The 27,093-nt window shown below is 38.8% G+C and overlaps 1 protein-coding gene across 1 annotated transcript in view; it reads left to right on the forward strand.

Moving 5' to 3' along the window:
• Nucleotides 1–2,320: 2,320 nt before the first annotated feature.
• Nucleotides 2,321–27,093, forward strand: part of tacr3a (tachykinin receptor 3a) — a 37,308-nt gene continuing 12,535 nt past the window's right edge. The window contains exons 1-3 of the mRNA XM_035417067.1: nt 2,321–3,082; nt 8,883–9,071; nt 9,353–9,503. Of these exons, the coding sequence (XP_035272958.1) occupies nt 2,715–3,082; nt 8,883–9,071; nt 9,353–9,503 (708 nt within the window). The 5' untranslated portion in view covers nt 2,321–2,714. The remainder of the gene's footprint in view (nt 3,083–8,882; nt 9,072–9,352; nt 9,504–27,093) is intronic.

Here is a 27,093-nt window from a genome sequence, read left to right on the forward strand (position 1 = left end):
ATAAGGAAGAATCAATTTTATGAACTCAATGTATGGCGAGGAAGGCTGCATAGATAGGTCTGATTTTAACAAATGGCATCAGTTGTTTCCCCCAGTGACATCAGTTCAGCAAAACATGCTGTCTCATAAAATCTTGCAACTAAAAGGCGTGTATCAGGCACGTGCGCAATTGGAAAATTCTAAACAAGCCAGAACTGCTAAAGTGATCAGTGATGTCACTTGAAGAACAGCCCTTATTGTTTGTGAAACATTAGGCTTGGTCGCCTGCATTTGGCCCTGTTCACTCGCGGTGGGAGCACATCAACCCTCCCAGGTGTATTCCATCTGCAGCAAAACTGTATCTTCACAGAAACTATAAAAAGAAGCTTTTCACTTCTTTGGTCGCAAGCTAGCTTGATTGATTATTTGGACAGGTGTAAGTGCATGCTATGCAAATGCACATCTGCTGTGGATTGCACTGTATTATGATCAGGCTGTTGAGAACATTGGCTAAAGCACATGAGCTTGATGGCAACATACATTCTCCAACGCTGCTTAGTTAATGAAATAAAGGCTGTCTACCCATTCAAAGTGGAGAACACTCCATTCACGTTTAAGGAAAAGTGAATTAATTTGGTCCTTAAGAAAAAAACTCAAAGCATATGTTGTAGTCAAACTACCTCTATGAGTTATGTATATGATAAATGAAGTTTAGCTTCTCATAACAAATACTGTGTACTGTAGCAACATAAAAAAAATATACATATATTTTACCATTGAACATATTTAACTCCAGAAAGATGGTGCCTGCAAATATTTATAAATATCATTTCCATGCATTATATTTGTCTGAACTATCATCATATATGTCCACCTTTATTATTGCAAGTGAAATTCAGAAGAATAAGTCCAAGTAAGTGAAGAAAAAGATAATAGAACACATCTGGCAGGAAATCACAAGCACCTGACAAATGACACACTGATCTGCTGCTTTCCAGAAACAATATGGTTGAATAACCGTGAGCTTCAGACTGATTCCTTTATCACATAATACATGTTTTATGTAGTATATGAAACAGGAACTATAAAGTATGTGAAGCACATCAAACAAAGTACATGAAGTGCACATTATTATTATATGTGTTTGTAGGTTATTTAGAACTATAATTATTACTTAATTTTTTTTTGTTTAAATGTTTTAACCCCTGATATATTTAGATGTTGACTATGCAAACTCTGTCTAAACTTTCCTGATTGTATTTGTTCTTAGCTTGCTGTTAATTAGCATCAGTTTCAATCGGTTTCATTCTCTAGTGAATAGAAGCCATTTTTATGTTTTTTTTTTTAATGCTTCTCTGTGGCTTATTGTCACAATTAACTAGAAGCAGCAGCATATGAAGTATGGAAGTCATATGCTGGTGCTTCACAAAAGAACTGTCGGTGGTTTCATCATCTTTGCGGTACTCACCATATGAAAGTGCAGTGCAGTTATCTTCCTGGCTACATGGTGCATGTACACTGTGGACGGACATTTGGAAGGTTTCCTTGTCCTCATACCACCCACCCCCCCCCCCCCCCCCCCCCCCTCCACCACCCACCCCCACCCCATCATTGACTCATCCAAGATTGCCAGATACCGAACATGAAGAATCAGAAGGTAAATGTCAGTGACAAAATATGTTATTCTTACTGTATGTGTTGGTGCTTAAATGCTCATTGTATCGCGATTCTCATTAAATTGGACTCTACTAGACACTGAGAGATTGTGATGGGTGTCATTGACAAACACAAATAAAGCTGTTGTCATAAACCAGCCTTAGGTCTACAATTCTCATATGGTCTGGGCTGAAACAACACTTCCACCCTCAGGCTTTTCAGAGCAATTTATAACACTAGACTGAGAAATCATTCTACAGAAGGTCAAAATGGCAAACTGACATCATAAGAATATTATGCTGATTATTATTTTTATTGCAGGTGCTGATCACACTTTAAATAAAAAGCCCCCCCAACACACACACACACACACACACACACATCTGGTTTGGGCTACTTTATATATGTCAGTCTATGTAATTGGAGATCAATTTTGATTTGTTATACCTGCGAAGCGAATAACTGTGCTTTCCTTAAATCTGTCCATTATCATTCCAGATTGCATGTAGTTAGTTAGTAGTACGCTACTGCGAAGCGGATGGGATTTCTTGTCCCAGTCGATTACCATGTGAAATGTACTAGTGCAGCGCTATTTTCCACGCAGTTGGTTTTTGTAACAAAAAAAAAATCGATCCACTTCCGTCTGTGCACCAGTAACCAGTTAGGCAGTTGCGTCACTGTGGGCATGGCTGATTAAAACCGAACGTTGTAGCTGTACCTGTAATAAACTCAATTTTCAACAGCCCATTTGTATTCAACGAGAGACTGGTTCACTTGTTGCTGCTTTTGCATAGGCTACCATCTGTTTTGTTTGCATTCGCTCTATTCACCGGAGACTGCCTTCAGAAACTGCTCTCATAACAGTATCACAGTGCTGCAATCTAATGAGATGCCCCCAAAAGACTACACATCGAAACAGACAGCTTCTAGTTGTCAGTGGTGATCAGAGGGACCCCGTGCGCTTTAGCCAGTTGTCGTGTGGATCACTGCAAAGAAACTTGTCCACCGGTGCACACCGGCTCAGCGAACAGACTCTGGGAAGATTTCTACTTTAATACCAAGAAAAAAGAATTTTCCAAATGGAAGCATCAAACAGCACATCCAACATAACTGGGAACTTTACGAACCAGTTTGTGCAGCCGCCGTGGAGAGTGGCGCTGTGGTCTGTCGCCTACAGTTCCGTTGTTGCTGTGGCAGTTTTTGGGAACTTGATTGTAATATGGATAATACTGGCCCACAAGCGAATGAGAACCGTTACCAACTATTTTTTATTGAATTTGGCTTTCTCTGATGCTTCGACGGCCGCCTTCAATACTCTCATTAATTTTATATATGCCGCTCATGGTGAATGGTACTTTGGAGAATCGTACTGCAACTTCCACAACTTTTTCCCTGTCACTGCAGTGTTTGCAAGCATCTATTCCATGACTGCGATAGCAGTTGACAGGTAAGGGCATGGTGTAAATATCAGAAGAGCTTGTATAACAAGGAGGTCCTTATAAAACCCTAACCCAAATTTACAGTTGGTTATGATAGTAGTGGAAAAATGTTATTTTAAAATATCACTAACGACCATTGGTCGCTTCTGCGTGATCGTAATGTGACAAAAGATGCGGGTCTGAAACATGATGTTATCTGTGCCAATAATATAGTTGCAATCCAGTTGCGGAATTTCAGTAGGCGCGCAGCTTTACATTTTGCATTGCGAGACTATATTCGCTGTAGTAATGTTCCAGGCAAACAGCATTAACGTATATTCCTTCATTCATTCGCTCATTCAGTACACTGTTCTGGAGATGATGCGGCTTGTCATTCGCAAGCGCGAGTAGTGTACATCGACATGCGGACCTTCACAATTTCTGTTTTCGATTATAGGCAACTAGAAATACACAATCATAAGATTTTACACCTCCTTTCATGAACTAACTTGAAAGCTTACAAAAATATTTCCTAATTTATATTAGATAAACTATAGCCTTATATGCAGTAATGACTTTAGTAGGGTGCGCATTTGTTGTACGGTTCCTACCATTTCCATATACTGCTTTCTGTACTGCCGAACTTGAATTTAAACCACAGGGTATAGGAATACGCCCCGCGTTGGGTTAGAGTGTGTAGCCTACAGATAATGGGTGTTGGGGGGAAATGTTAACCCCATTTCTCGGCTTCTAATCTGACAACAGTCTGCAAGCAAAAATGTCCCTGCAACAGAATGGGCTCAGCATATATACGCAATATATGAATCGCATTCCCCATTCATAGAAACACTGTAGGCTACCGTACGTGTAAATTATTTTCAATAAGCTTTACATACCTACGCACTAAATATCTTTAATAGAATACAATATCCATGGGTAATCGTTACATGAGATTTTAAGTGGATAGCTATCTAAATGCAGTGCCAGAGTCCATGGTTTGCATCTTAACGGGTTTATGTAATATCAATTCTTATTTAAAGTGTGATCAGTGGCAAATAGTCGGAAATTATCCTCTTTAAAAAAGTTACATGTCGTTGACTTTTATAAAAAGCGAGAGAAAGTAATTGCTATAGGCTTGGGAATAAGATCAATAGTTGTTTGATAAACTGCAGGACTAGTAATACATTCACCTTGGATTATGATTTCGGCTATTTTAGATTTTTTGCCATCTTGATGCAGTGTTGTTTGTGTCAAAACCGCGTCCTGGAGAAAGAGGTGATGTCAGTAATATTCTCTGTGTGTGTGTGTGTGTGTGCGAGCGTGCGTGCATGTTCCATTTTGAATATGGAAGCTCATGGTGTCACTCAGTTGCATGAATGAATGGAAGCTGAGGGATAAGAAACCTTCAGTGATAGTGAGCCAAGAACTACAGCCCTTTCATTGAATCATTGAACCAAGGAATATGCTTAGAATTGTGAGGCCACACACAATAACAATACAATGTATACGATACCATTATTATTATTATTATTATAATTATTATTATTATTAGACATACACACTTTAGTTCATACAATTGGAGGAAGAACTGAATTTCATTGCTAAATTCATTAAATACTCTAAATTCCACTGTAAAATGCTTTTGCAGCAAATACAGATTTAGTTCCAGAGCAAATAAAATGAATTTCCCCTTGGTTTTCACAAAGCCAGTTTTGCTTTCTCATGTGCTGTTCTGCTCCAAATCAAGCAGTGCAACTCTGCAAAAAATGTGTCAATTAAATGTCTTGAATATTGATGTTGGACGATAAGAAAGTGCATTAAATGGGGCCATGTTTTATGCCGACAAATTTGAGTGCAAATATGGAAATATATGTACATTTGAGAAGGACTATTGTTATATTGATCATTCTTAAAATGGGTTTTGACAGTATTGGCATTTGAGCCCAGAAAGCCTTTCTCAAAATGAGGTAACATTAAAATGTGGTCCCTTCATACACAAAGCAGATAACACACCTGCTCTTTCTGGTCCCAACAAACATTAAGCTCTACCGAGAAAAGAACGCCCAACGGAGATGGATTTGTCATACTGTGTAGATCAGGGAATGGCTAAATAAACATAGACCTGGATACGCACATAGCATTGCATAAACAAATTGCAACCGATGAGAATTACAAAGCAAATTTCACCATGCTCTCACAATACTCATTCTCTCATTTAAATAACTTGTCTACGATACAGTACCTCAGGGAACTAAGTTTAAATAAGAAGCCTCTTCACCAGGGCTGCCCACACCTGTTCCTGGAGATCTACCGGCCGGTAGCTTATAACCGATAATATATAATAACCGATAAATCAACTGATAAAACTATACTCAGGTGTGTTTAATAATACCTTTTTACCTTTTTTCTGTTATCATTGGAGCATATGTATAGTTGGCATCAATGCAAACTTGCCCAGAGAGTTCAATAAAATGAGGTTTAAGAAATACACATTGGGTCACATCGTTGTTATGTGCACAGTGGCTTGGGAGCTATATTTTGTAAACCAAAGACAATTCCAATCAAAACCGACCCTGGACTGCTTTTACAACTTGAACAGTCACGAAACTAGGTAACAGGTTTATTAAATGGAGAACTATTTACTGTAAATTGGGTGGGAGTAGTCGACAAGCAAATAAATGAAAGTAATTTATGTCTGGTACCTCCATTTATATCCTGTTACTCAAACAAGTCACAGATGAAGCTCGATACAGATTACTTCCTCCACACTCGACTCTTAAATGGCTCATCATTTCATGCCACTTGTGTGCCTGCAGAACTTGTTAAGCATTCAAGGATTCCTTACTAGACTTGATCAATACTCCATTTCATTGTTGTTCCTGATGGGTCCTTTGGTTGTAAAGAAAATTGAAGGAGGATGAAGGGATTTAAACAAAGTGGTTCATACACAGTAGAATGTTCGGTGTTAATTCAATTCTAAGGCTAAGTTCACATTACAGGCCTTAATGCTCAATTCCGATGTTTTGCTCGGGTCCGATCCTTTTGCATTGACTGTTCGCATTCATGTTTGTAAGTGACCGATATCTGACGTAAGTGAGAACAGACCTCTGCTCTGAAAGAGCTCACTTGCTCGCATTAACAACAACAAAAACATAACATTTTTTGCGACAGTCCATCGTGGCAACAAACAAAATAGCGGTTCAAGCTTTGTGGAGGTCGGATGACGCTTCATCAGCTGGTGAAGATGAGGGTGAGAAGGTGGAGGAAGGCCAATGGAGTGATGGTGATAGTGATATGCACCTGCGCATCTAAGTGAGGTTTAAAAAACACAGGAATTCCGATCTGACAGTATGCTATGTTTTCAGCCTAGGATCACATATGGAAGTGGCCCAAATCTGCTCGGAAACGATCAAATGTGTTTCGCACAGCTCAGAAAAAAAATCTGATCTGTGTCACATGTTGGCAAAAAATTGGATTTGGGCCACTTCAGCCTGTAATCTGGACATAGCGTAACAGAGTTCATATGAGGCCACTCTGGCCATAGTGGACTCACATAAAGCCCGTTAGAGTTGATTTAAAACTGAACAATTCACTGTGTACCAGTGTCACTACCTTTTGTTTTATGTTGAGGAGGAGACATACCCAAGGTTTCATTTCTGCGTCACAATGTTGAGAGCATATAAAAAAAAAAAAGATAATAAAAACTAAAAAAAAAAAACAATAAAAACTTTTACAAATTGAAAAAACCTGAAATACGAGGACAACGTAAATATGAGAATTAAATAAAGTGTAAGCTCTTGTTGTTTTAATTTATTTTTTTATTATCGTCCCTGATATAAGAAATAGACCTCAGTCTGTTTGTTAGCTGCCAAAAATGCTTTCAAACCATTTCTTAACAGTATAAGACGCCAGTGGCCTTTTTGTCAGCAAATTATTTTTAATAGGCCAGAGCCAAGATGTTGATGATGATGACGATGATAGTTGCTTTTGTTTCTTTTTTGTTGTTGCAAAACATGGTGTACTACTGAAGGTTCGTGCTGCGATAAACGTCCTATCAGTTTTATCAGCTGTATTATCTAAACCTTACACCTGGGTGGTCTCACAAATCAAGAATCGATGAATAGCTGTACATGAAAGAACTATCTCTGTCATTGTGTAGTGGCTTCTAGAGTGATCATCTAGTGGTGATTTATTGTTTGTGAGTGACAGAAAAATCTAATGTGTAGTTGTCTTGCACCGATGAATTGTTTGTGCCTCCAAGGCCACAATTTTTTGAGATTTGTGGTGATTTCACAGCACAAGCATGTTACACTGAATGGTCTCAGTTCCACAATCACAGTGGATTAACTGATTAACTACAGTACACTACATGTCATGTGAACTCGCCTGTCTCAGCATGAAACCTCTTTTTTATTTTTATTTTTATGATCCTTGAAAGTGAACCTTCGTGTGTTGAGAGGCATAATGGAAAGAGAAAGGGATGAAGTCAAAGTGTCTGTCTGTCGGTCTGTCTCTCTCTCTCTCTCTCTCTCTCTCACGCACACACACACACGCGGGACCACGTTTTCACACAGAGCTACATCAAATGGACAACATCTGAAATTGCCCACATCAGATTCATGACCTCAAGTGAATGCCATGCGATTCTAATCTACCGATCAGTTCTTTTACTGCTCTCTTTAAAGGTGAATGAAAGCAAATTTCCTGCCTGTCTGACCATGGCGATTTACTTTCAGTCAGCATATAAAAGTCCTAGCCAGACTATTCTCAGAGATCACATAAATGAGATTGAAGAGCATCACGCACCTTTCTCCACTCTGCATTTACTGTACAGAACTGCCTGAAGCGTAAATATTTGATCTGGCATTAGACAGAGAAGCCCAAGTACAAACAAATTATTGTGGCCGTGGTTACTGTTTGCCATTTTCACGAAATATAGTTAGGAAAAGATCACAAACTGCACTGTTGCTTCTGCCTAGTTTCTGTTAGCCTTAAACTCCAATTTAAGCTTGAAGCTAAATGAATAACCATTTGAGCAAGGTTCAAAACTGTGAGGCAGTTCTAAATAAGTAAAAATTAAATTGTGCAGCTTGTCATGTAACTATGTAGCTTTCATGTTTGTGACAAGGTCAAATACATATGTGTTTTATTCTATGACTTTATGAGGTACACCTAATAACATGGTAATGGAAAATTCACTTTACTGTTATTGCCTTTTTATATTTTGTCCTTAGTCCTTATTGTTATATGAATTCAATTGTACACATTGAAGTCACAGTAATGAGATCAAAAGTTTCATTTCATAGAGCATGTACAGTGATCTATTATTTACAGGCAAAACAAATTAATTATGGGATGTTACAGGTTCAGTCAGTCAAATAAGATGTTCCGTTAATTTCATACTATTGTAAAATAAGACAACATGCTACAAAACAGATTATGAGTAAACTTGTACAAATATTTTTTGATTTCCTTAAGTTCAATGTTTTGAATAACAGTTCAAAACATTGAGCTTAACATTTGTTGTGTTGTGTTGTGTTGATTTCCGAAAATATCATTTCGCGGTCTAAACAGAATGTGGCACTTTACAGTCATAGGTTTTTTTTGGTCTCATCTCCAAACAAGACAGAAAGCAGAAATGCTTTTAAAAATACACCATCACTGTTCAGTAGTAGCAGTTCACTGGTCTGTAAAATAGTAATGCTACACAGAGGCGCATTGCAGTTGGGTGTAGACCTTGTTTGCCATTGGTCTGCCGTGAGGTAAACAATTTCTTGATATCCGCGACCCTTGACCTTGCTGCGGTCTTTTTGTTCCTGGTTTGTGAAGGTACATGGCTATCATCCACCCACTGAAGCCCAGACTGTCAGCCACGGCAACCAAGGTGGTGATTGTCTGTATCTGGGCACTGGCCATTGTTTTGGCCTTCCCACTGTGCTTCTACTCCACCATCAAGAAGACTCCCCGAAGGACCCTCTGCTATGTGGCCTGGCCCCGCCCAGCTGAGGACCCGTTCACGTGAGGCCCCGCCCACTCTTCTATCTATGCAAAAAACAAATGCTTTTTTCTCCACTTTCTTCACAATTCATCCAACACCATTGCATCCGTCATGATTTGGATCTATCTAGTATCTGACATACGTGTAAATGCTTAAGTTTGAGAAAAAATGGTACAGTTCTTTTCCATTGTAGTTTTAAGTGCCATATAGTGTTCATACAGCTGTGGTTTTGATTCTGTGTTATGTCTGACAAGCATAGTTATGTGTTTGTTTTTTTTACATTATATTGCACTTTGCACAGGTACCACATCATTGTGACTGTGCTGGTGTACATACTGCCCCTAGTGGTGATGGGCATCACCTACACCATGGTGGGAATCACCCTGTGGGGAGGGGAGATCCCAGGAGATTCGTCAGACAATTACCACGGACAGCTGAGAGCCAAGCGGAAGGTAGGGAGCAGTCTCAGCAGAGGCCACACATGGAGGAATTTTAAAGCAACGCTTTGGGAAGCTGAGAAATAAAACTAAAAACTACAATGCACATTTCTCACCACCCACCCATAATAACTGATGTGGTGATACTTGGGAGGTGTAGTTTCTCGAATGCAGGTGCAAAAGCGCTTGCTGTGTCAAGTTCACAAAGGAGGGGAGCTTAATTTAGAATGGTGAATTCTAGAGTAACTGAGACTGAGATGCAATGGCTGCTGCTTTACCCTCAACTTGCTTGGAACTTAAATGGTGCACAGATTTGCAGTGTCAAGCAAGTCACCCGTGGGCCATACATTTTAACTCATTATGGACCAAAGCTGTGACTAGTTCAGGGGTCATTAAGAGCCACATGGTCTGTTGATTTAAGTTTTACAATGAAAGTAACCAACAAATCGGATGAGCAGACTGTGTAATAAAGTGGTTTAATTTATTAATTAAGCGCTGAGTAACAAGGACAACCGGCAGACACTTTAGGATCAGGATTGATCACACCAGATCTAAGTGATTAATCACCAAATGAATAAAGAAATAAATTATTAAATAAATAAATAAATATTATGTGCAGTAATTTAGAGCTTGCCATCCGTAAATCGCAGAGCACCGTGAGTGAGGTGCTCTTCTCTGCTTATCAAGGTCCAATGTGGAGTGCAGACCACCGTAAAGCATGCCAGATTGTTTGGGCTAGAATGAGTTTTGAGCCACTGCACAACTTAAAGGCCAATTCCACCCAAGAAATTTACAGTTTATGTTCTGTCCATATTTCCTCATTACAAAAAAATTAAAAATCACTTGAAAAGATTCCAAGAATCTAGCAGCTTAGCAGTTATAATGCATCTGGCCAAATTCAGATGATTAATCAGAGTGAGTTGAATCTGTCAATCTTCTGGGACAGAAAAGAGTTAAAAGGATGATTTAGAAATGACTTTAAAGAGTCCCATGGGATCTGTTATGGCCACAGTGAATTATGCCTTGTTTTTTCAGGCTTCCTAAATGCGAACCCAGCTGATTAATAGAGGATTTAGTGCATCCACATTGCACATGATAAAAGCACACATAATTCAGAAGATGACATTTTGTGAAACTCAAGGGAAGGTCCTTTGTGATTCTGGAGGAGAAGTGGAAGTGGAACGATATGATACCGTGTGCCTTGACATTGGGTCACTGTGTTTTCACATCTCTGCAGATGTGAAAGAAATACAGATTGATGTGTGTGTGTGTGTGTGTGTGAGTGCACATGCGTGTCAGGAGTGTATTACATTTGTGTGTGCTTATATGTGTGTGCTTGTACATTATTAATAAAAGTGCTGTGCAGTATTAACAAAACAGGGACAGGAATATTTTCACCTAATAATGTCAGTCAAAGCAAGGGTTTTCTGATTAAGGGGACTTCCTTCTGTGAATGCTAATATTCATTTGAGGGCCCAAACATCTTTTCTGGCGTTCTTTTTCATTACCATTTCATTGTCAGCATGCAGTTAAATAAATTCTAGTGTGTCATCTTGCGCAAATGCAAGGCTTGAACTCTGGAGGAAATTGCATCCTGGATCTGCAAATAATACAGGTGAATGCTATCAGAGAATTTAATTACGGTGCACTGAACAACACAGGAAGTTAATACGCCCTCATCTTTAAAGCTTAAAAATGTATCCTGGTGGCTGTGCTTGTGTTAGTGCTAAGACTGCACTGCACTGCACTGGAAATTAATATAAGTTCTGCTACAACTTTTCAGCAAAACCTTTGGTACAACTGCAGCATAGCGTACAGTTTAAAGCTTTATCCTGGGGCTATATGGTGTGTTAGTGAAAAGACTATAGAACAGGAAGCTGATCCTGTATTCATTAGAAATTTTCCTTAACTGACTTACAATCAAATATGAAATTGCATTGATATGAGCTTATGAATGCAGACTGTTTGTAAATTGTATGCGTAATCCTGTTCATGTGATTTGCATAAGGAAACAGCCATGAACAAATACAGATAAGAAAAAATGATAAATGCCGAAATGTTCTTGGAACCTTCTTACAGTTTACGATCAAACGTGATCATGCACAAGTTTCGTGTGTTTTTGTGGGAAAAAAAAGACTCACATTTATTTGCAATACAAGGTTAAAACAAATGTTGATTGAAGCCATGATTCCATATGGATTCTACAAACCTGTTTGTAAAACAACATACATATTTAAAATGTAACTTCTAATTATCGTGGGGTCTGTGTATTTTGGCAGGAACAGTATATGCAGAATCTGTGATAAAACACAGCTGGAGTGCATATTTGATGTAAGCAAATATAAAAATGTAAGGATTTGGGGAGGCTTTTAATACCTGCGGACAAATTCCACAGGTGGCACCAAGAGATTTGTTATTTTTGGCCTTTCTGTCTGTGAAAATGAATAACTACTATGTGCAGCAGGGTCCTAGTTCAAGTGTCCCAGATTAAAAGATGCTGAAACATTGTCATCTGAGGAAGGCAGGCAGTAAACCAATTTATTCCTCTTGAAAACAAGAGATCAGACTCTGACCCAGTACAAATGTCCTAAGGTGCTGCTGTCTGATAACATAAATTGGATTGGTTTAAATTTTCAGAGAGAGTTCATTTCTATCCTTTTAATGCTTGTCTGAACTCTCCATCTGACACAAAAGAGGACATTTGGTAATGATTACTTTTTAACCCTTGCTTCATGAAGGACTCATAATGCAGCCATGAGGATCACAAAAGCATTGCAATTGCATAGGATGTTATGAATACTTTATAATAGGTTTTACATCACCTCACTTCCTGAGACCATTCTGTTGGGGAATAGAACATATTAATAAGTACATATTAAGCTATCCATAAAACATTTGTTGCCGTCATAAAAAATAATATGTGAGTATGAAGCTGTCCAGGGTGTATTCCTGCCCAGTGCATGCTGGGATATGTTCCAGCACCTCCCGTAACCCTGACCAGGACTAAGTGGATATAGATAATGGATAGATGGATGGATTTGAGTATGCATTGTCACCGGCTGGCATAGACCTGACCTAATGATCGCAGACATAAGAATGGTATGCATTCATAATGCATCCATAAGGACCCCAGCAAGGCTTACATAATAGTTACATTGAGGGATTCCATCTATGATGTCTTGATAGTATGCCTCGGTTACTGTGTGAAACTCTCAAAAATAAAGGTGCACGGAGGTACATTTTTGTCCTTTAGGGAACACATGTCCCAACTGTACCCTGAACGTACAATTTTATTCTATTTATTCTAAGAAGTGCTTTTTACCAGCAAAAAAGGTACAAATGAATTATGTATTGCTGGCTAGGTACCTCTAGGGTACCACCCCAGTGTTCGTAACTTCATAGGCTCTTTTTATGCCTTTATACTGCATTGGACAGGATGAAAGAATAAAGAAAGAAAAATACACTATATGGCCAAAAGTATCTTGACACCTGACATCCAATATCTCATCCAACATTATGGGCATTAATATGGAGTTGGTCCACCCTTTGCTGCTATAACAACCTCCACTCTTCTGGAAATGCTTTGTACTTGATGTTTTTGTTTCACTTTGTACTCACTGTTTGCCCGGGGGCATTGTCATGCTGAAACAGGCAAGGGCTTCCCCAAACTGTTAGGGAAGCACAGAATCATCTATGTTGTCATTGCATACTGTGGCATTAATATTTGCCTTTTTTGGGACTAAGGGGCCTATCTAAAAACATGAAAAACAGTCCCAGACCAAGGGGTGTCCGCTGTACTGTCATATAGTGTTGCAGCTGTAAGACAGCTTTTTGGCGGTAAATAATAGTGTACGGTTGCACCTGTTTCAGCGTTCATTTGGATTCTCTCCAAATGACAATCCGGCAGTGGCAACGTGTGAAAGACATGCTCAGCTGTGCAAGTCACGTCGGAACAGCTAAAATCATTAATAACTAATTACAATACCAAAAGTAAACTGCATGCCTATAATTTGTCCCGTGTAAATCATTTGAGGTATGAAAAGTTCACAATGCACCCACTAAATCTTCATGATTTTATTATAATGAATGTAAAATCTGGGCCATTGCATCTTTCATAATGTCTTTACACACTATGCTATGCAATAATAAACCTTACAACTTGACATGAGGCTCCATAACTAGGGCCACCAGTTAGACTCTATCACATGTAATGCTGGGTTTTAAACTTGTATTTCAGTTGTTATCCTCCAGGGGACCCTATAGGCAGTTGACAATTTAATGAAGTGACCAGTTATACAATTCAGTGGACAATTGTGTCACTTATAAAAAAAGAGTTTGTTGGCTTAATATTGAAGAGTCAAAGGAAGAAAGGTAAACATGGATCAATGTCAAATGCATACACTACAAAAAACTGTCTGACTGAATGAGTGTGACAGTATTCATCTGCTACACCTCACCCAGGTGATTTTAATTTATTTTGCATAGCTTACAAATGAAAAATAAATCATGCAAGGACAATAGCAACAGACCTAACAATTAAAAACAAGCAAGCATCACATAAAGACTGAGATCTGCACCGAATGTAAATTGTGTATCATCAGGAGAAAAGACAGCCTTAAGCAACAGCTGGATTTCATTCAAGATTTAACAGATGCATTCTGAAATGCAGATATTCTCCTGGAAAAAAAAATTAATAATCCAAAATTTTTAAATAAATGATTAATAAAACGTCATTGCATCAGCGACACTTGACAGAAGTGAGTATTTCTTGTTTAGTTTCCTGTCTATGCACTGATTATTTATGTTATTTCCATATTCCATGCTCCCAAAAAATATGCATATTTTTAAAAGTAGCCAGTGCAACCTGCTAGTGCCCTACTTACTGAAACCCTCCTTCTCCGAATGATGGCGTGGCTGATGTATGTACTGCCCTGCATGGGTTCCCATTCACAGTCTCCACCCGCACAGTTCAGATTAGATTCCTGGCCGTGTGATGGCATCCCTGCTCTAGTGTCTCGGCTCTATATGATATCTGACAGACCTAATTGGAGGTCATATACTTCAGGAACAATGGTAATGCTAGTTCATCTCTTTGGCCATTAGGTTGAAGAATGGGGAGTTATATGAAATCCATTTAGCCTTACATCGGAGTGATTTTTGCTCACCAGGAGCCACCAGGATGGGATCTCGAATGCTAAAAACTGTCATCAGAGCGATTGTCATCTAAAATGGGTTTGGCTATTGGCTAGTGAGAGTGACCAAAGTAAATGACAGTGGAGGATGAACTTGCAATAGCCTCTGAAATTGCATTCCTTTACTTTTCAAGCTAAGGGTTTTTTTTTTGTTTTTTGTAAAGTTGCAATGGGTCACCGGGCTCAGCTTTTTGTTATTTTATTTTTATTTTGTTTTATTTTTTGCCTCACTATGAAGCCTAGTGTTGCCATTTCAGTTTTTTTCTTCAGTATTGTGAAGTCTTATAGTAGTATGTCCCTATGTCAAGTTAAACAGTGGACAGTCCTTTCAATAGGGAGAGAATGACTGCGGCTTTCAGTATTCTCCTCTTTTGGTTAGGCCTTATGATGTGTGCATTGTGTTATGATTATTAAATAGATAATTACAAGTTTATTTATTATTATTTATTTATTTTATTTTCACATTCAATAGATAAGCCATTCATTTTTTTTTTTTGGTGGAGACCTAAGTTTGCAGTCATATATACAGTATGTGAAATTTCTGACTCAATGGAAAAAAGTAAAAAAATTATCACATATGAGCTTCCCTAAAAATGCAACCAGTACATTTGAACACCATTTTTTTTAAGTAATTGTAGTTTTCAAGCTACAGTTATCTTCAGGTTAGCACCTTGGCTGGAGTTTCAGTGTGAAGTAATTGGTAGTTTGTAAAACTACACTTTCAAAGTGGTTTTCCCTACACTGTCCTTCAAGCACGATTAAGTATTTGACAGTATTTGTCCACTAATGTCTAAATTTTAATGCGCAGAGAGAATAAGCTCATCAGAGGTCATTGACAAATGCCTACCTTATAATTCCGCATTTAAGCTCATCCAGCTCACCCACATGATTGAAATATCACTGATCCAAAATGGTATCTCAAAGAATTGTGTTTGGGAAAGGGATTAATGAAGTTCCACAAACCCAATGAAAAATAAAAAAGAAAACATAATAAAAATGAAATTTTACCACTGCCTTCAATCTATAATGTTAATCACTTCTGTGTGCAAGGTAGTACAATCTCATTAAGGCCTAATATAGACACTGCACTGTGGATTGTATTTGTTTCATTCATAGTACAAAAGCCATTAATTTGTGGTTTTAATTGACAGGCTGCATGGCTGGGCTTGGTAAACTGACGTTTGTATACCTATACATCATAATTTTAAGATGTGTCAGAGGTGGAATTTCAGTCTGCTTTTAGGGTTGTAAGGTTTGCTAACATATTCCTTTATTTTGCGCAACCTAATAAATGTACTTTTATGTTAATCACACAACAATTTAATTTGCTTTAACTGACTTCATTTTACAAAACTAATAAAGTTTGTATTAATACAGACCTGTTTAAACTGATAGTATGTTAAATGTGTGTACGTCATTACATTGAGTCAAATTTAGTATATGCATTAATCTTTTAGTGAACAAATGTCAGATATGTATAAGAAAATAAAGACTCCATCTTGTTCTTCAGTAGATGCTTCAACTGATGGATCAGGCTCTAGTCTTAAGCAAAGAGGCTGCATGGTATGTTAATGCAGCGTCATTAATGCAATTTGTCATTAAAATGTTCTAGCTAATGCACCAATCATTCAAGTTACCTCGTGATTTACAAGAAGTAAGCCTGGAACATGCTTGACGTGGTAACCATGGAAGCTGAAAATAAATGTATTCTGCACTGCTTGGTAAGGTTAAAACTGATGACAGCAAGCAAACAAAGACACCTGTTAGTCTGGCAATAGAGTTGACCTGTACTGAAATTTAATGCAGGCTTACTAAAACTTGTGTCCAAGAACTCCTAGGAGTGAATACTGTAGGAGGTAAAATGGAAGTGGGTCATATTACTGTTTTATTAAACTTGAAATTAATTAACTTATTTTAGTACAAAGTTTTAAATGCTTTTTATCTCATAAGATTTTTGATGGAAAATTGTCTTGGTGTATCAGCTGAATTAAAAATAAATAAAACATAGCACAGCACTCACCAGAGAAAACGTAAAAAAAATATATTCATAATTGCTTCACAAGTTTCAAATTTAATATGGACTCATTTTAACTGCATGTGCTCTAATCGCCTTTCCTGGTTCCAAGACATATCGGTACTACATAATAAGCTGAAGGAAGGCTACTTTAATTTCCTGATTTACATGGACATTGCAGAGATTAAATGGGCCATGACTGTTTTTTTATGTCATTGGAATTTCATAGTAGTGACCTGATGGTGGCAGTTAGATGGAGTTATGAGTTAGATAAGGGCCATTAGCAATTTTTATACGTTTCCCATATTATAGATTTAAAATTAACCTTAGCTGGTATTGACACATTTGCCAGTGCTGTGATAAATTGATCCAGTATTATGGCATCACCATTTAGGCATACTTGGGTTCTGTTGCGGTACAGGGCCGTTGCACTTTTTGAGAATAGAGGTTTTTGGACCCCGATCCTGAGCTAAAGGTCTATTATATATCTGGTGTTCAACATCTTAACAGGTCCAGTCCCATTACCATTGGGCATGGCCATCCAGTGGCTTAGTGGCATTAATAACATTGTCGGTTCCACAAACAAAGATCCACTTGTTTATAAAGTAAGCTACAAAATCTATAATTAATCTTGAAGGAATATACAAAGTGATGACATTTATCATCTATATTCAATATCAAAATAGCTTGTTGTTGATAGCATTGCCGTTTGAGCTCATTTTAGCTTGCAGGCTTTAGAGCAAATGCATTGCCTAATAATTTTCCTTTGTATGTAATATTAAACTTAAATAAACAATTTGTCATATGTTTGTTTGCTTGCATAAATAGATATTGTGTAATTGATAAGTAAACAAAACAGATGTGCCTGCGCACTCCAGCAATCAGTGAGAGAAGGTGGGGTGCTCACCAACTGTGGAAAAGTACTGAGACGAAAAGGAATACAGTGGACTGATTCTTAAGGAATTCGGAGCACACATAAATGACAACGGCAAAGAACAAATTTGTTCTTACGCTCAGGCCTGTAATGCACGGAGAACAGGAACTGACGTTTCAATGTTACCTGACGTCCTCCTCCGAGTTGACATCTTGTAATTGATATCTTGTGTGTTAGTTTAGGATATGGCAGCTATCCCTTTAACCACCATAGCTGGTGACCTTAAACTGTTTTGCCAATCCCTGGACTCTTGGATTTGTGTGTGTGTGTGTGTGTGTGTGGAGGGGGAGATGGGGTCGTGAGCAGGATTTGTGTATGCTCTGACCACCTTCCTCCCATTCACTGTATGCTCTTTGGCCCATGTTTGATTTTGATTAGAGAGGATTACTGTGGGTTCTAAGCTGAGTTCTCTCAGAAGCTTACCTAGGCGTGCGAGTGGTGCACAGGTGCTGGAGGAGAAAGATTCTTTAATTGTAGTTATGCTTGACTGAAATGGCGCACGGAACGTGAAATGTATCAGCAGGAGAGGGATGAGAGTGGCAAGCCTTCAAAGCATATGGCTGTAAATCCCAATACAGGAGCATGTAACGAATGCAAACCGTTTGAGGATTTCCTCAGGCATTGGCTGTCTGCTTTGAAACCTCAGCCAAAAAAAACATTTTTCACTGAAGAAAGGGGTGCATGAACAAGGGGTGGTTGAGTTTCTGTGCATGTCAATTGGCTACTGATGTCATCTTTTTAGAGGTAGCCATCTTGACAGAGTTCAAGCTTCAGGGCCTTTTGGCTCATTTGCATATGACAAAATGCATTTTTCTTTGAAAGGACTGAACATGCGGTGCATTAATAGTGCGTTGGATGCCGGTGGTTTTGTGGTCACTCTGTCCTCCCTAAAACCAAAAGATAACTGCATGTCACTGAACATAATGAATGCATTCTTCATCGATTTTGTCTTTGTCTGGACAATGTATTTATTAATCATTGTATTTTGTACGGCACAGCTTTTTCTTCTGCTATTTTCAGTACCAGTATAACTTGGCTATATTTAATTCATGTTGCTTTAAACTCCTTCAGTGCATTGTATGCATTTATTGTAAGTAACATAAATCATTGTGGAAATCACACACAGGAAAATGTTCAGCATAAAAGAAAGTCTGATATAGCACTTTTATTTGTAACTGAGGAAATTTAAAACCAGAAAAAAAAATGTAACATGGGTTTTCAGCCTCAGTGTTTATATTTGTCTGTGTTGTGTTTTTAGTCTGTGACCTGGTCTATGTTCTGGTCAGTTACCTGGTCCGTGTTCTGGTTTGTGGTCTAGTCTGTGTTCTGTTTAGTTATCTGTTCTGTATCCTGGTCTGTGGTCTGGTATTAGCTATGTTTGGGGGTATGGTCTGTGATATGGTCTGTGACCTGAACTTACCTGATCCTTGCTTGCCTTGCTCTGACATTTTTCACTGGGGAATATATTTCTAATCCTTCTCTCTTGAGTAAATAAAGTTCCTCTCATCTTTATGCAAAGGTTTTATTCACCATGCGGTAAATGTTTTCGTTGGTTTCTGGGATGTTCACTGCATTATACATAATTTGTGCATTTAAGACACTCATCAGTATTCTGTGTTTAATTTAAAAAACAGACTGATGTTCCAAAAATGTACACGGCTAGCCTGAGTGTTCCAAAAGCCTTCCAATTAGTTGAGATGCACTTGCTTTTTTCACATGTTGAGCAGCAGTTTTATGTTAATTATTCATTTTGCCGCCTGCTAGGCAAATGTGCTGTTAAACAGTTACAGTTTCCATGTACTCTTTGTTCAGGTAACCTGGTTGAAATAAAATGTGTTTTCCTTGTCATTAATCACAGTCCATGTCACCTCCACATAGAATATATCCAAGTCATGGACAGTTTTTGTTTTGTTTTTGTTTTTCCTATTAAACCTGAGGATATTACAACATACAGAAAATTAATTAAGAAGCTTACATTGGTCCTTCTTAATCTGCCGTATCATGACTCAAGGGAATTAAATAAGCAAAATTATTTCAGAAAGCCATTGGAACTGGACAGCATAATGACAGACAGCATAGTGCTGTGTGTATTTTCAGTTTAAGTGAAAACAATTTACCAAGCTTTTCAAATGGCCATTTCACACCAACATTTCAAAGTCAAAACAGCCACACAAATCAGTGGACTGTCAAGCCTCCAGCACGGAATCATCAACAGAAATTCGGCTCACTCACAGTTCGCACAGAATCAGATCAGACAGATCGGTGAGGACTGAGGTAGGGACACAGGCCTGGAAATGGCAAGCAGTATATTATATATAATCTCCTCCTCAAAAAGGGCCAAGATTTTTTCAGTAAAACTTTACTTGAACCCTTCGACATACGACTGACATAACACTGTCATACGCATGACTTAACAGCTATCACAAGATGGCATAACAGATTATGTCAGTTTACGGCAAATGACATGAAACTGTCATCACTTTCATTGGTAGATGTTATGACGATAACATCTGTCATAACATTTACCGGCAAAAGCATGACAGTTTTATGTCAAACTGACATTGTCTGTTATGCCATCTTGTGACAACTGTCACAAGAAGGAAAGACTTTTCACCATACCTTGGCAAACTAACCATTATTTCTGGAGGTAACTTTATGCAAGTTGAGACAGGTTCCAGCCACAAGGATACATTTTTTTGACAATATAAAAAAAAGTGCAGTGCTCTGGGAAACATTGAACAGGTATAAAGTAAGCGTATTAAAATCTGACAAGATCTTTATTCCATTTTTATGATTTCCTGTAAAAAAAATACTCCTATGGTTTTAATCTCCATGCAAAAAACTTTTAAAGGTCAGGCTGTGAAATACTAATTTTAATATATTATTAAAATAAAACATTAGTTATTAAGACTGGCATGTATATACATAGTTTACATGATGCACCCATGTAAACAAAGCCAAACTAGCAAGAACTAGTCCGATCTACATAATAGCATCTCAATTTACCATCCTTAAATTTCTAATACAGCCCAACAGCAGTGTGTTTTTTTTCATTTGCCCTGCCAAATATGCAATGTATGTATCCAGAGTTCCATGGTGACATCACCTTAAGCACAGTTTCTCATGAAAGATAAGCAAGTTGAACTGTCTTGCGCATTGAAGCTCCTGCCGAAAGTTCCCCAACGGTTGTGCCTGTCTCAAAGTCACTGAGGTCTCCTCTTGCAGCCATGCTAGCCATAATTAATGTCATCGGGACATCTTCAAAATTTTTAATACTGGGATTTTACTTTCCTAATTGGGTGGATTACCCTTGCTTGTGTGGGAGCCTCTGCTTTGCATACTTATAGTCCCTCATTTACCCAGGTGCTGGATTTCAGCTCATTATCTGCATGTTGTTCTAATTTGTTTGCGCTTCAATTTTTTATTTTTTTTTCTGTAGCCAAGTCAAACAGAACCACAAAACCTATATCATTTAGTGCGGTGTGTGCAATGACCTCAAAGAGCAGAATATGTACTTTAATTATGTACATTGGACATTTATATGCAGCATTATTCAGAAGGTCTATGCCCGTGTACATTGTTTGCACTTCATCCCATGTCATTCACTTCACAGACCATGACAGAAAGGATATTGGCAAGAAATGAACTAGTAAACAGGATTAAATGTTTTGAACAAAGCAGACCATGATGTACACAGTTTTATCCCAGTGCCTCAAATCCAAGTCTCAGTGTCTTAAAATGTGTACATATTGTATGAGTCTCCATCAGAGTAGATGTTTCCCATTGCAGTAATGTAGGTGTGTCATTAAAGGTATACTATGCAGGATGTTTTAGCCTTGCTATGGTCCTGCGTTTACAATCAAAGAAGTATCCTCCTCTGTCTTCAGCCCCACCCACTCACTTCAAATACCCCACATAACGTAGTGAGCTTGATAACTAGAGGTACTGTAATGTTAGTACCGTGAAATGAGCAACCCTGAGCAAAAGTAATAAGGCAGATCCAATTGTATCTTAATTCATTATGTTCATTATGCTTAATGAATTCCATTATGGCAAATGTAATAGTGTTTTTATCGTTGGAGGGTTCTATTTTGAACATGTCAGACCCTCACGAAAGTCCTTATTGTCGCTAGCTTCACACTGGAGACACATTACGTACAGGTCCACAGAAAACAAACCAACTCTGCATTGCTTCTCATCGCCTTGGCGAAATTCAGCTGACGCCAAGAAAAAGCAATTCCAGGGTTAACCCTCTAGCTCTTGAACGAACCTCTCTGCATTGTTGTTGTTTCTGCTGAAACCTGAGGGGTGTACTACGGAGCGAGATTACGGGGTTAGTGAGCTGTTAAACTCTAACCCTGGGGTTTTCATATCGCAAAGTTGACTCACTTTAAATTGGGGCATATCGCCACGGTAACTTTGGCTAACCTGGTTCGAGGCAGGTTATGTTCAGGCTATCTGATTGAAACGTGTGAAAGCACCACCCTTCGACCAGGCAACTTGGATAAGGGCATATCCGTTCCTGAAGGCTCCCGTAGAGCTTGGGTGTGTTTTTGCAGGGCGGGGATTATTTAGACACAAAATAAATCTGCTGGCTTTCTCCATGGATCTACTATATGAAAGATATAGGCTACATTCTCAACGGAGGGAATATAGTATATTTGCAAGCTTCTTGAGCCATACGTATCCATATCTGCTTCTCTTAATTATGGGACTCCCATAATCCTTGAGTTTATGAATAAACTTTGGTGTGATTGCTTCAGGCAATATTTCAAGTGCAAGGTTTAGGAGCTCTAGAGTGAGCATTTATTTCCAAAAAATTCCTTTGCCAGTGTATTACTTTCCATAAATTCAAAAATGACAGTGTCATAAAAACAAAAAGAATAATAATAAAATAAAACAGATGGAGGTTATGAATCTGTGGTTCACAGTGTTAATGCTGAAGAGTAAGTAAGGCAGGAAGATGAATGCTTTGTGTTTTATAAGCGTTGTTTCAGAGTGAAATACTATTTGGCTGCTCTAAACTGGACAGGGCCCATGCAGGGTTATGAAAAGAGGGTCTGTCCAGTGTAAGGTGTAAATAGTCCTTCTGTTCCTGTTCCTGTTTTTAATCAAGTGCCTCTTTACAGTGCCTGCTTTCCTCTCCACAGATTCTTAGTAAACAGCAGTGCGTCATATATGTAGCACTGACCCCGGCACTCTCCCAGTCCTGCCACCATTGTCACTGGTGTACCTGGGTTTTTATTTCCAGGAAACTGTTCCTGCAGTGAAGTGTCTTGTGTTGGAAAATGGCTTAATTAATCTTGTGCACCACAGTTTTGCCTGGTGTCAACCTTAACCTTAGGGGACAAAGCCCATCCAAATATGGGTTGGAACCAGATATATGCGGATAATATTTTCTATTCTAAGGATTTGGATTTTTATCACAGGAAGGATTAAACAAATATAAACATTAGAGACCTGGTATGTATGCTTTGGTGCTGGGCAGCAAACTTGCACCTCGGAGTTCATGCCTGGCACCAGCGTCTGCTGCTAAAAACTCAAATTTGAGACTTGTCATCTGGCTTGGTTTTCAGAGGTCCCTTAAGACTTGGAATCTGTTTTCAGAAAATCAGTCTTGAGGCTTGTTACCTAATTCAGTATTCAGAGGTCCCTTAAGAGTTGTAATCTGTTGCTGGAAACTCAATCTTGAGACGTGCTGCCGAATTCAATGTTCAGAGGTCCCTTATGACTTTGAATCTGTGGCTATAAAAAACTCAATCTTGAGACTTGCTACCAAACTCAGAGGTCCCTTAAGACTTTGAATCTAGCTCTGAGTGAGCCGTAGGCTCTGACTCCGAGATCCAAGCATATGCATACCACAGTGCCCGGGACACTGTCACACTGTCAGGAGTCAGAGACAGAGGATTGTGTGTATGCTTTGGCAATATCTACAAATGTATTTCATGCCAATAAAGCATTTTGAATTTGAATTTGGATTAGGACATATGCACTGGCTAGAGAACGTTCTTATTAGCATGGCTGTAAGTATTTGTGAGGCTACAAAAGAGTTAGAGAGGAAGGTGCAGATGAGGTAAAAATATGATGGTTTATTAATAAACATAATAACCAGTTATGTCAGTTAGTGCGAATATGAACACATGCAATGCCTATAGCTAGACACGGGGTGACATGACATGATCATGTTTACCAACAAAGTGCATAACCAAATTATTCCATATGGCAATGACTATGGTACCAGGAGAACTACTAAGCAGATTCTCCCTCAATGTTTCTTTGGACTTCCCTTACTACAATCCTGAGCAAGCCTTCCACACTCCACTGTTCCCTTTGTTTACACAAATAAGGGCTGGATGGGAACAGGCCTATAACACCTTGCCCCACCGCCAAGAGACCCCACTAATCCTCCAGCAAGAGAGAAACTACATAGTATACTTGCGATAGTGATAGTAATAAGATGCTTTGTATGACGATGCGTGATCTTATGATTGCACCTATCATTTCTCTCGATACCTTTCTATGGAGGTCCCTTTGTGATCCAGACACATAGGTACACATGTATGTACATATTCTTTACTTTGCATACTTGGGATCATAACCTCCCTGTACCACATCATAACAGCTCCGTGTGCCTGTCCGTAATGTGGGTATTAGTCAGCCCAGTTCCCGGCTGACCCAGGGGTGCCGCTTGGTGTCCTGGCCATCTGTTTATTCTCCTTCCTCCAGGCTGGTAGTGTTGGTGGGTTAAAAAGGTTGCAAGACTGTCCCACGGCCTAGGGGTTGCTGTGGTTCTGTTATATTGAGTGCGTCACAATACTATAAAAAATCTATACCACCTCCTCTCCTCTGTGCCCCAGAAGCCGATCCTTTCGTCCTTGCTCCCTCCAGTGTCCCAATATCGCAGGAGATGAGCGAAGTGGCTTCAAATATGGCTCTACGCCTCCTCTGGCGAAGGATACATCGATGTATGCTACCGCGGTCTTTTCATATTTATAGGTGACATCACTGCCCACTCACAGTGTCAGATTCTGTGGGATTTAAAGACCATCCCACAGAATCTGACACAGTCCCAAGCGGAGATGGCAGAGAAATTGCATTTTCCCCAATTCTGCAAGACATTGTGTGTGGTTCAGTAGGTTATCACACATCAAGTCCTACCTGAAAGCTAGATTTCCTACAACAGATAACAAAATGCCAGTTCATTTTTGTGGCTCATATCCTATGGACAAATTTGGTCATTTAATACGGGCAAGCAGGTGTATTTATTTGCTTGTACATGAATGTTAGGTAAACATGGAAACTACGAATATTTTGAATATGCATTAATTAATTTATTCAACCAACCATTTCCAGAGGATGTATTTATTACCAGCAAATTTGATTTCCGATGTCATAGTGGGAAATAATTGTTTTTCAGTGTTAATGGCGAGCATTGGATAACCATAACACATAATATGAAGCAACCTATCTGTTTCACTAATCTGTTGAAATGTTTCTTAATGTGTCTATGTGAGATGAAATGAACTGGCAATGTAGGCTGCCACGATATAGCTGGGTGAATTTGCTCTCTGTGTATTCAGACATTGGGCACATTGGGATTCTGGAATTACTGTAAATTGTTATGTTTGTATACTTAGCTGTGCCTATTATGTATTAATTGGTGTCTTGACGTGAAAAACAATATTAGATCCATGTTTGTACCAGCTACAATAGCAATTACTTCTACTTGAAACTTAAAAGGTATTTTGCAGCTTTAAATTGGCTGACCACGTGTACGGTCTGTGATTGCCTTTGGGACTATTTGTGGACTCTACAAAATATAAAAATCATGACTGGTCTATTTCATCAATAGTCACCGTCACATTTGATGACAGAGAAGCAGATAAGCTGTCCCAATTTTCTTCACGCCTCCTCATTCTCTCCTCCCCTCCTCTCCTCTCTTCCTCTACGCATACTTCTGTGTAGGAGAGGAGCGGCAGTGGGGGAGTGGAGGGAAGGATGTGAGGAGTGAAGAGTAATGGGACGCACCCCTGGTCTTTCCAGCTGCCATTTGCATGTTGTTTACAACCGACAGTGTGCGGGCAATGGAATTACTAAAGTCCAGAATGAAGAGAAAAGGTGCAGTTTGGTTAGAACTTTTACACCTTACACATCCTCTTCGGAAATGCTTGATTGGATTTAAATCAGGTGACTAACTTAGCCAATCCAAAACTTTCCACTTTTTCCCATTGTTGAATGCTTGGTTGCATTGGCAGTGTATTGGGGGCCATTGACTTGTTACAAGATAAAGCCCCTGCTGATGTGGTCGGAGGAATTTCTTTGTAGCTAGCCAGACAAAATATGTTACATTTCCAAATGTATTCTTCTGCTGCCATCCTCTGTTACATAATGAATAAAGATAAGTCAGCCCGTTCCAGAAGCAGCCAAACATGCCTTGACAGTATCTCTTCCATTTTTCACAGGTGAGGTGGTATGCTTTGGATCATGGTCTGTTCCTTCCTTTCTCCACACTTTTGATTTCCCATTGCTTTGGTAAAGGTTCATTCTGGTCTCATCTGTCCACAACCAAAACTCTTCTGACTCGTATCTGTATTTTTTGGTGAATTCTAATCAGGCCTTTAGATTCTTGCTGCTGATGAGAGGTTGCATCTTCGCGTATTGGCTCTATAATTCTGTCAGCCCTGTCGTCTGGAGATTGTTGGTAATGTCACTGACCATTGTTTTAGGGTTTTTCTTCACTGCATTTAGGATTTGTCTGTCATCAACTGCAATTGTCTTCCTTTGCCTATCTGGATGGTGTTTATTTCTGAGTCCACCAGTAGTTTTATCAGTAATTTTGCTTTTTCAAGACTTTCCAAATTGCTCTGCTTGATATACCCAGTTTCTGTCCTATCCTTCTTAATGAATTCCTCTGTCCTCTCAGCTTACAGATGAGTTGTTTTTCAGCCATAGTTGGTCCCCTGGTCTTCATGAAGGTGTATGCTGCTGACTCCAAATGAAATCCCCACAGATGAAAACAAAGGTTAAAACCAAGACTAGACACTTGGTGCCATTTTTTGTGTGAATATTTAATGCAAAATATAACACCTGAGCAACTGTTAACACCTGTGTGTCATCTGTATCCTAATTTTGCACAGCTGAAAAGGAAGGGGCTCAACATGAAAATCGATAAAATGGTAATACATATACACATGTAAATCCAGTGAAATAAAATCTGTATTTTTTGTATCATATTCACCTTTGGTCTCAAATCCAGATACCTTAACTATATAGCAAAAATAACAAATTCCTCTCTACCCATCCCATACTTTTGGAAGGAACTGTATTTTCCACTTTGTTTCTGCTTTGTGAAGGTTTTTAATCACATTCCGGTTGATGGTAATCTCGGCTCTTTGGGCTAAATTGCACATTACAGACACTCGCGCAGTCCTCTAATCACTTGCACAAAAGAAAGACCGGCACCTG

This window comes from Anguilla anguilla, chromosome 5, assembly GCF_013347855.1.
Source record: "Anguilla anguilla isolate fAngAng1 chromosome 5, fAngAng1.pri, whole genome shotgun sequence".
NCBI lineage: Eukaryota > Metazoa > Chordata > Actinopteri > Anguilliformes > Anguillidae > Anguilla > Anguilla anguilla.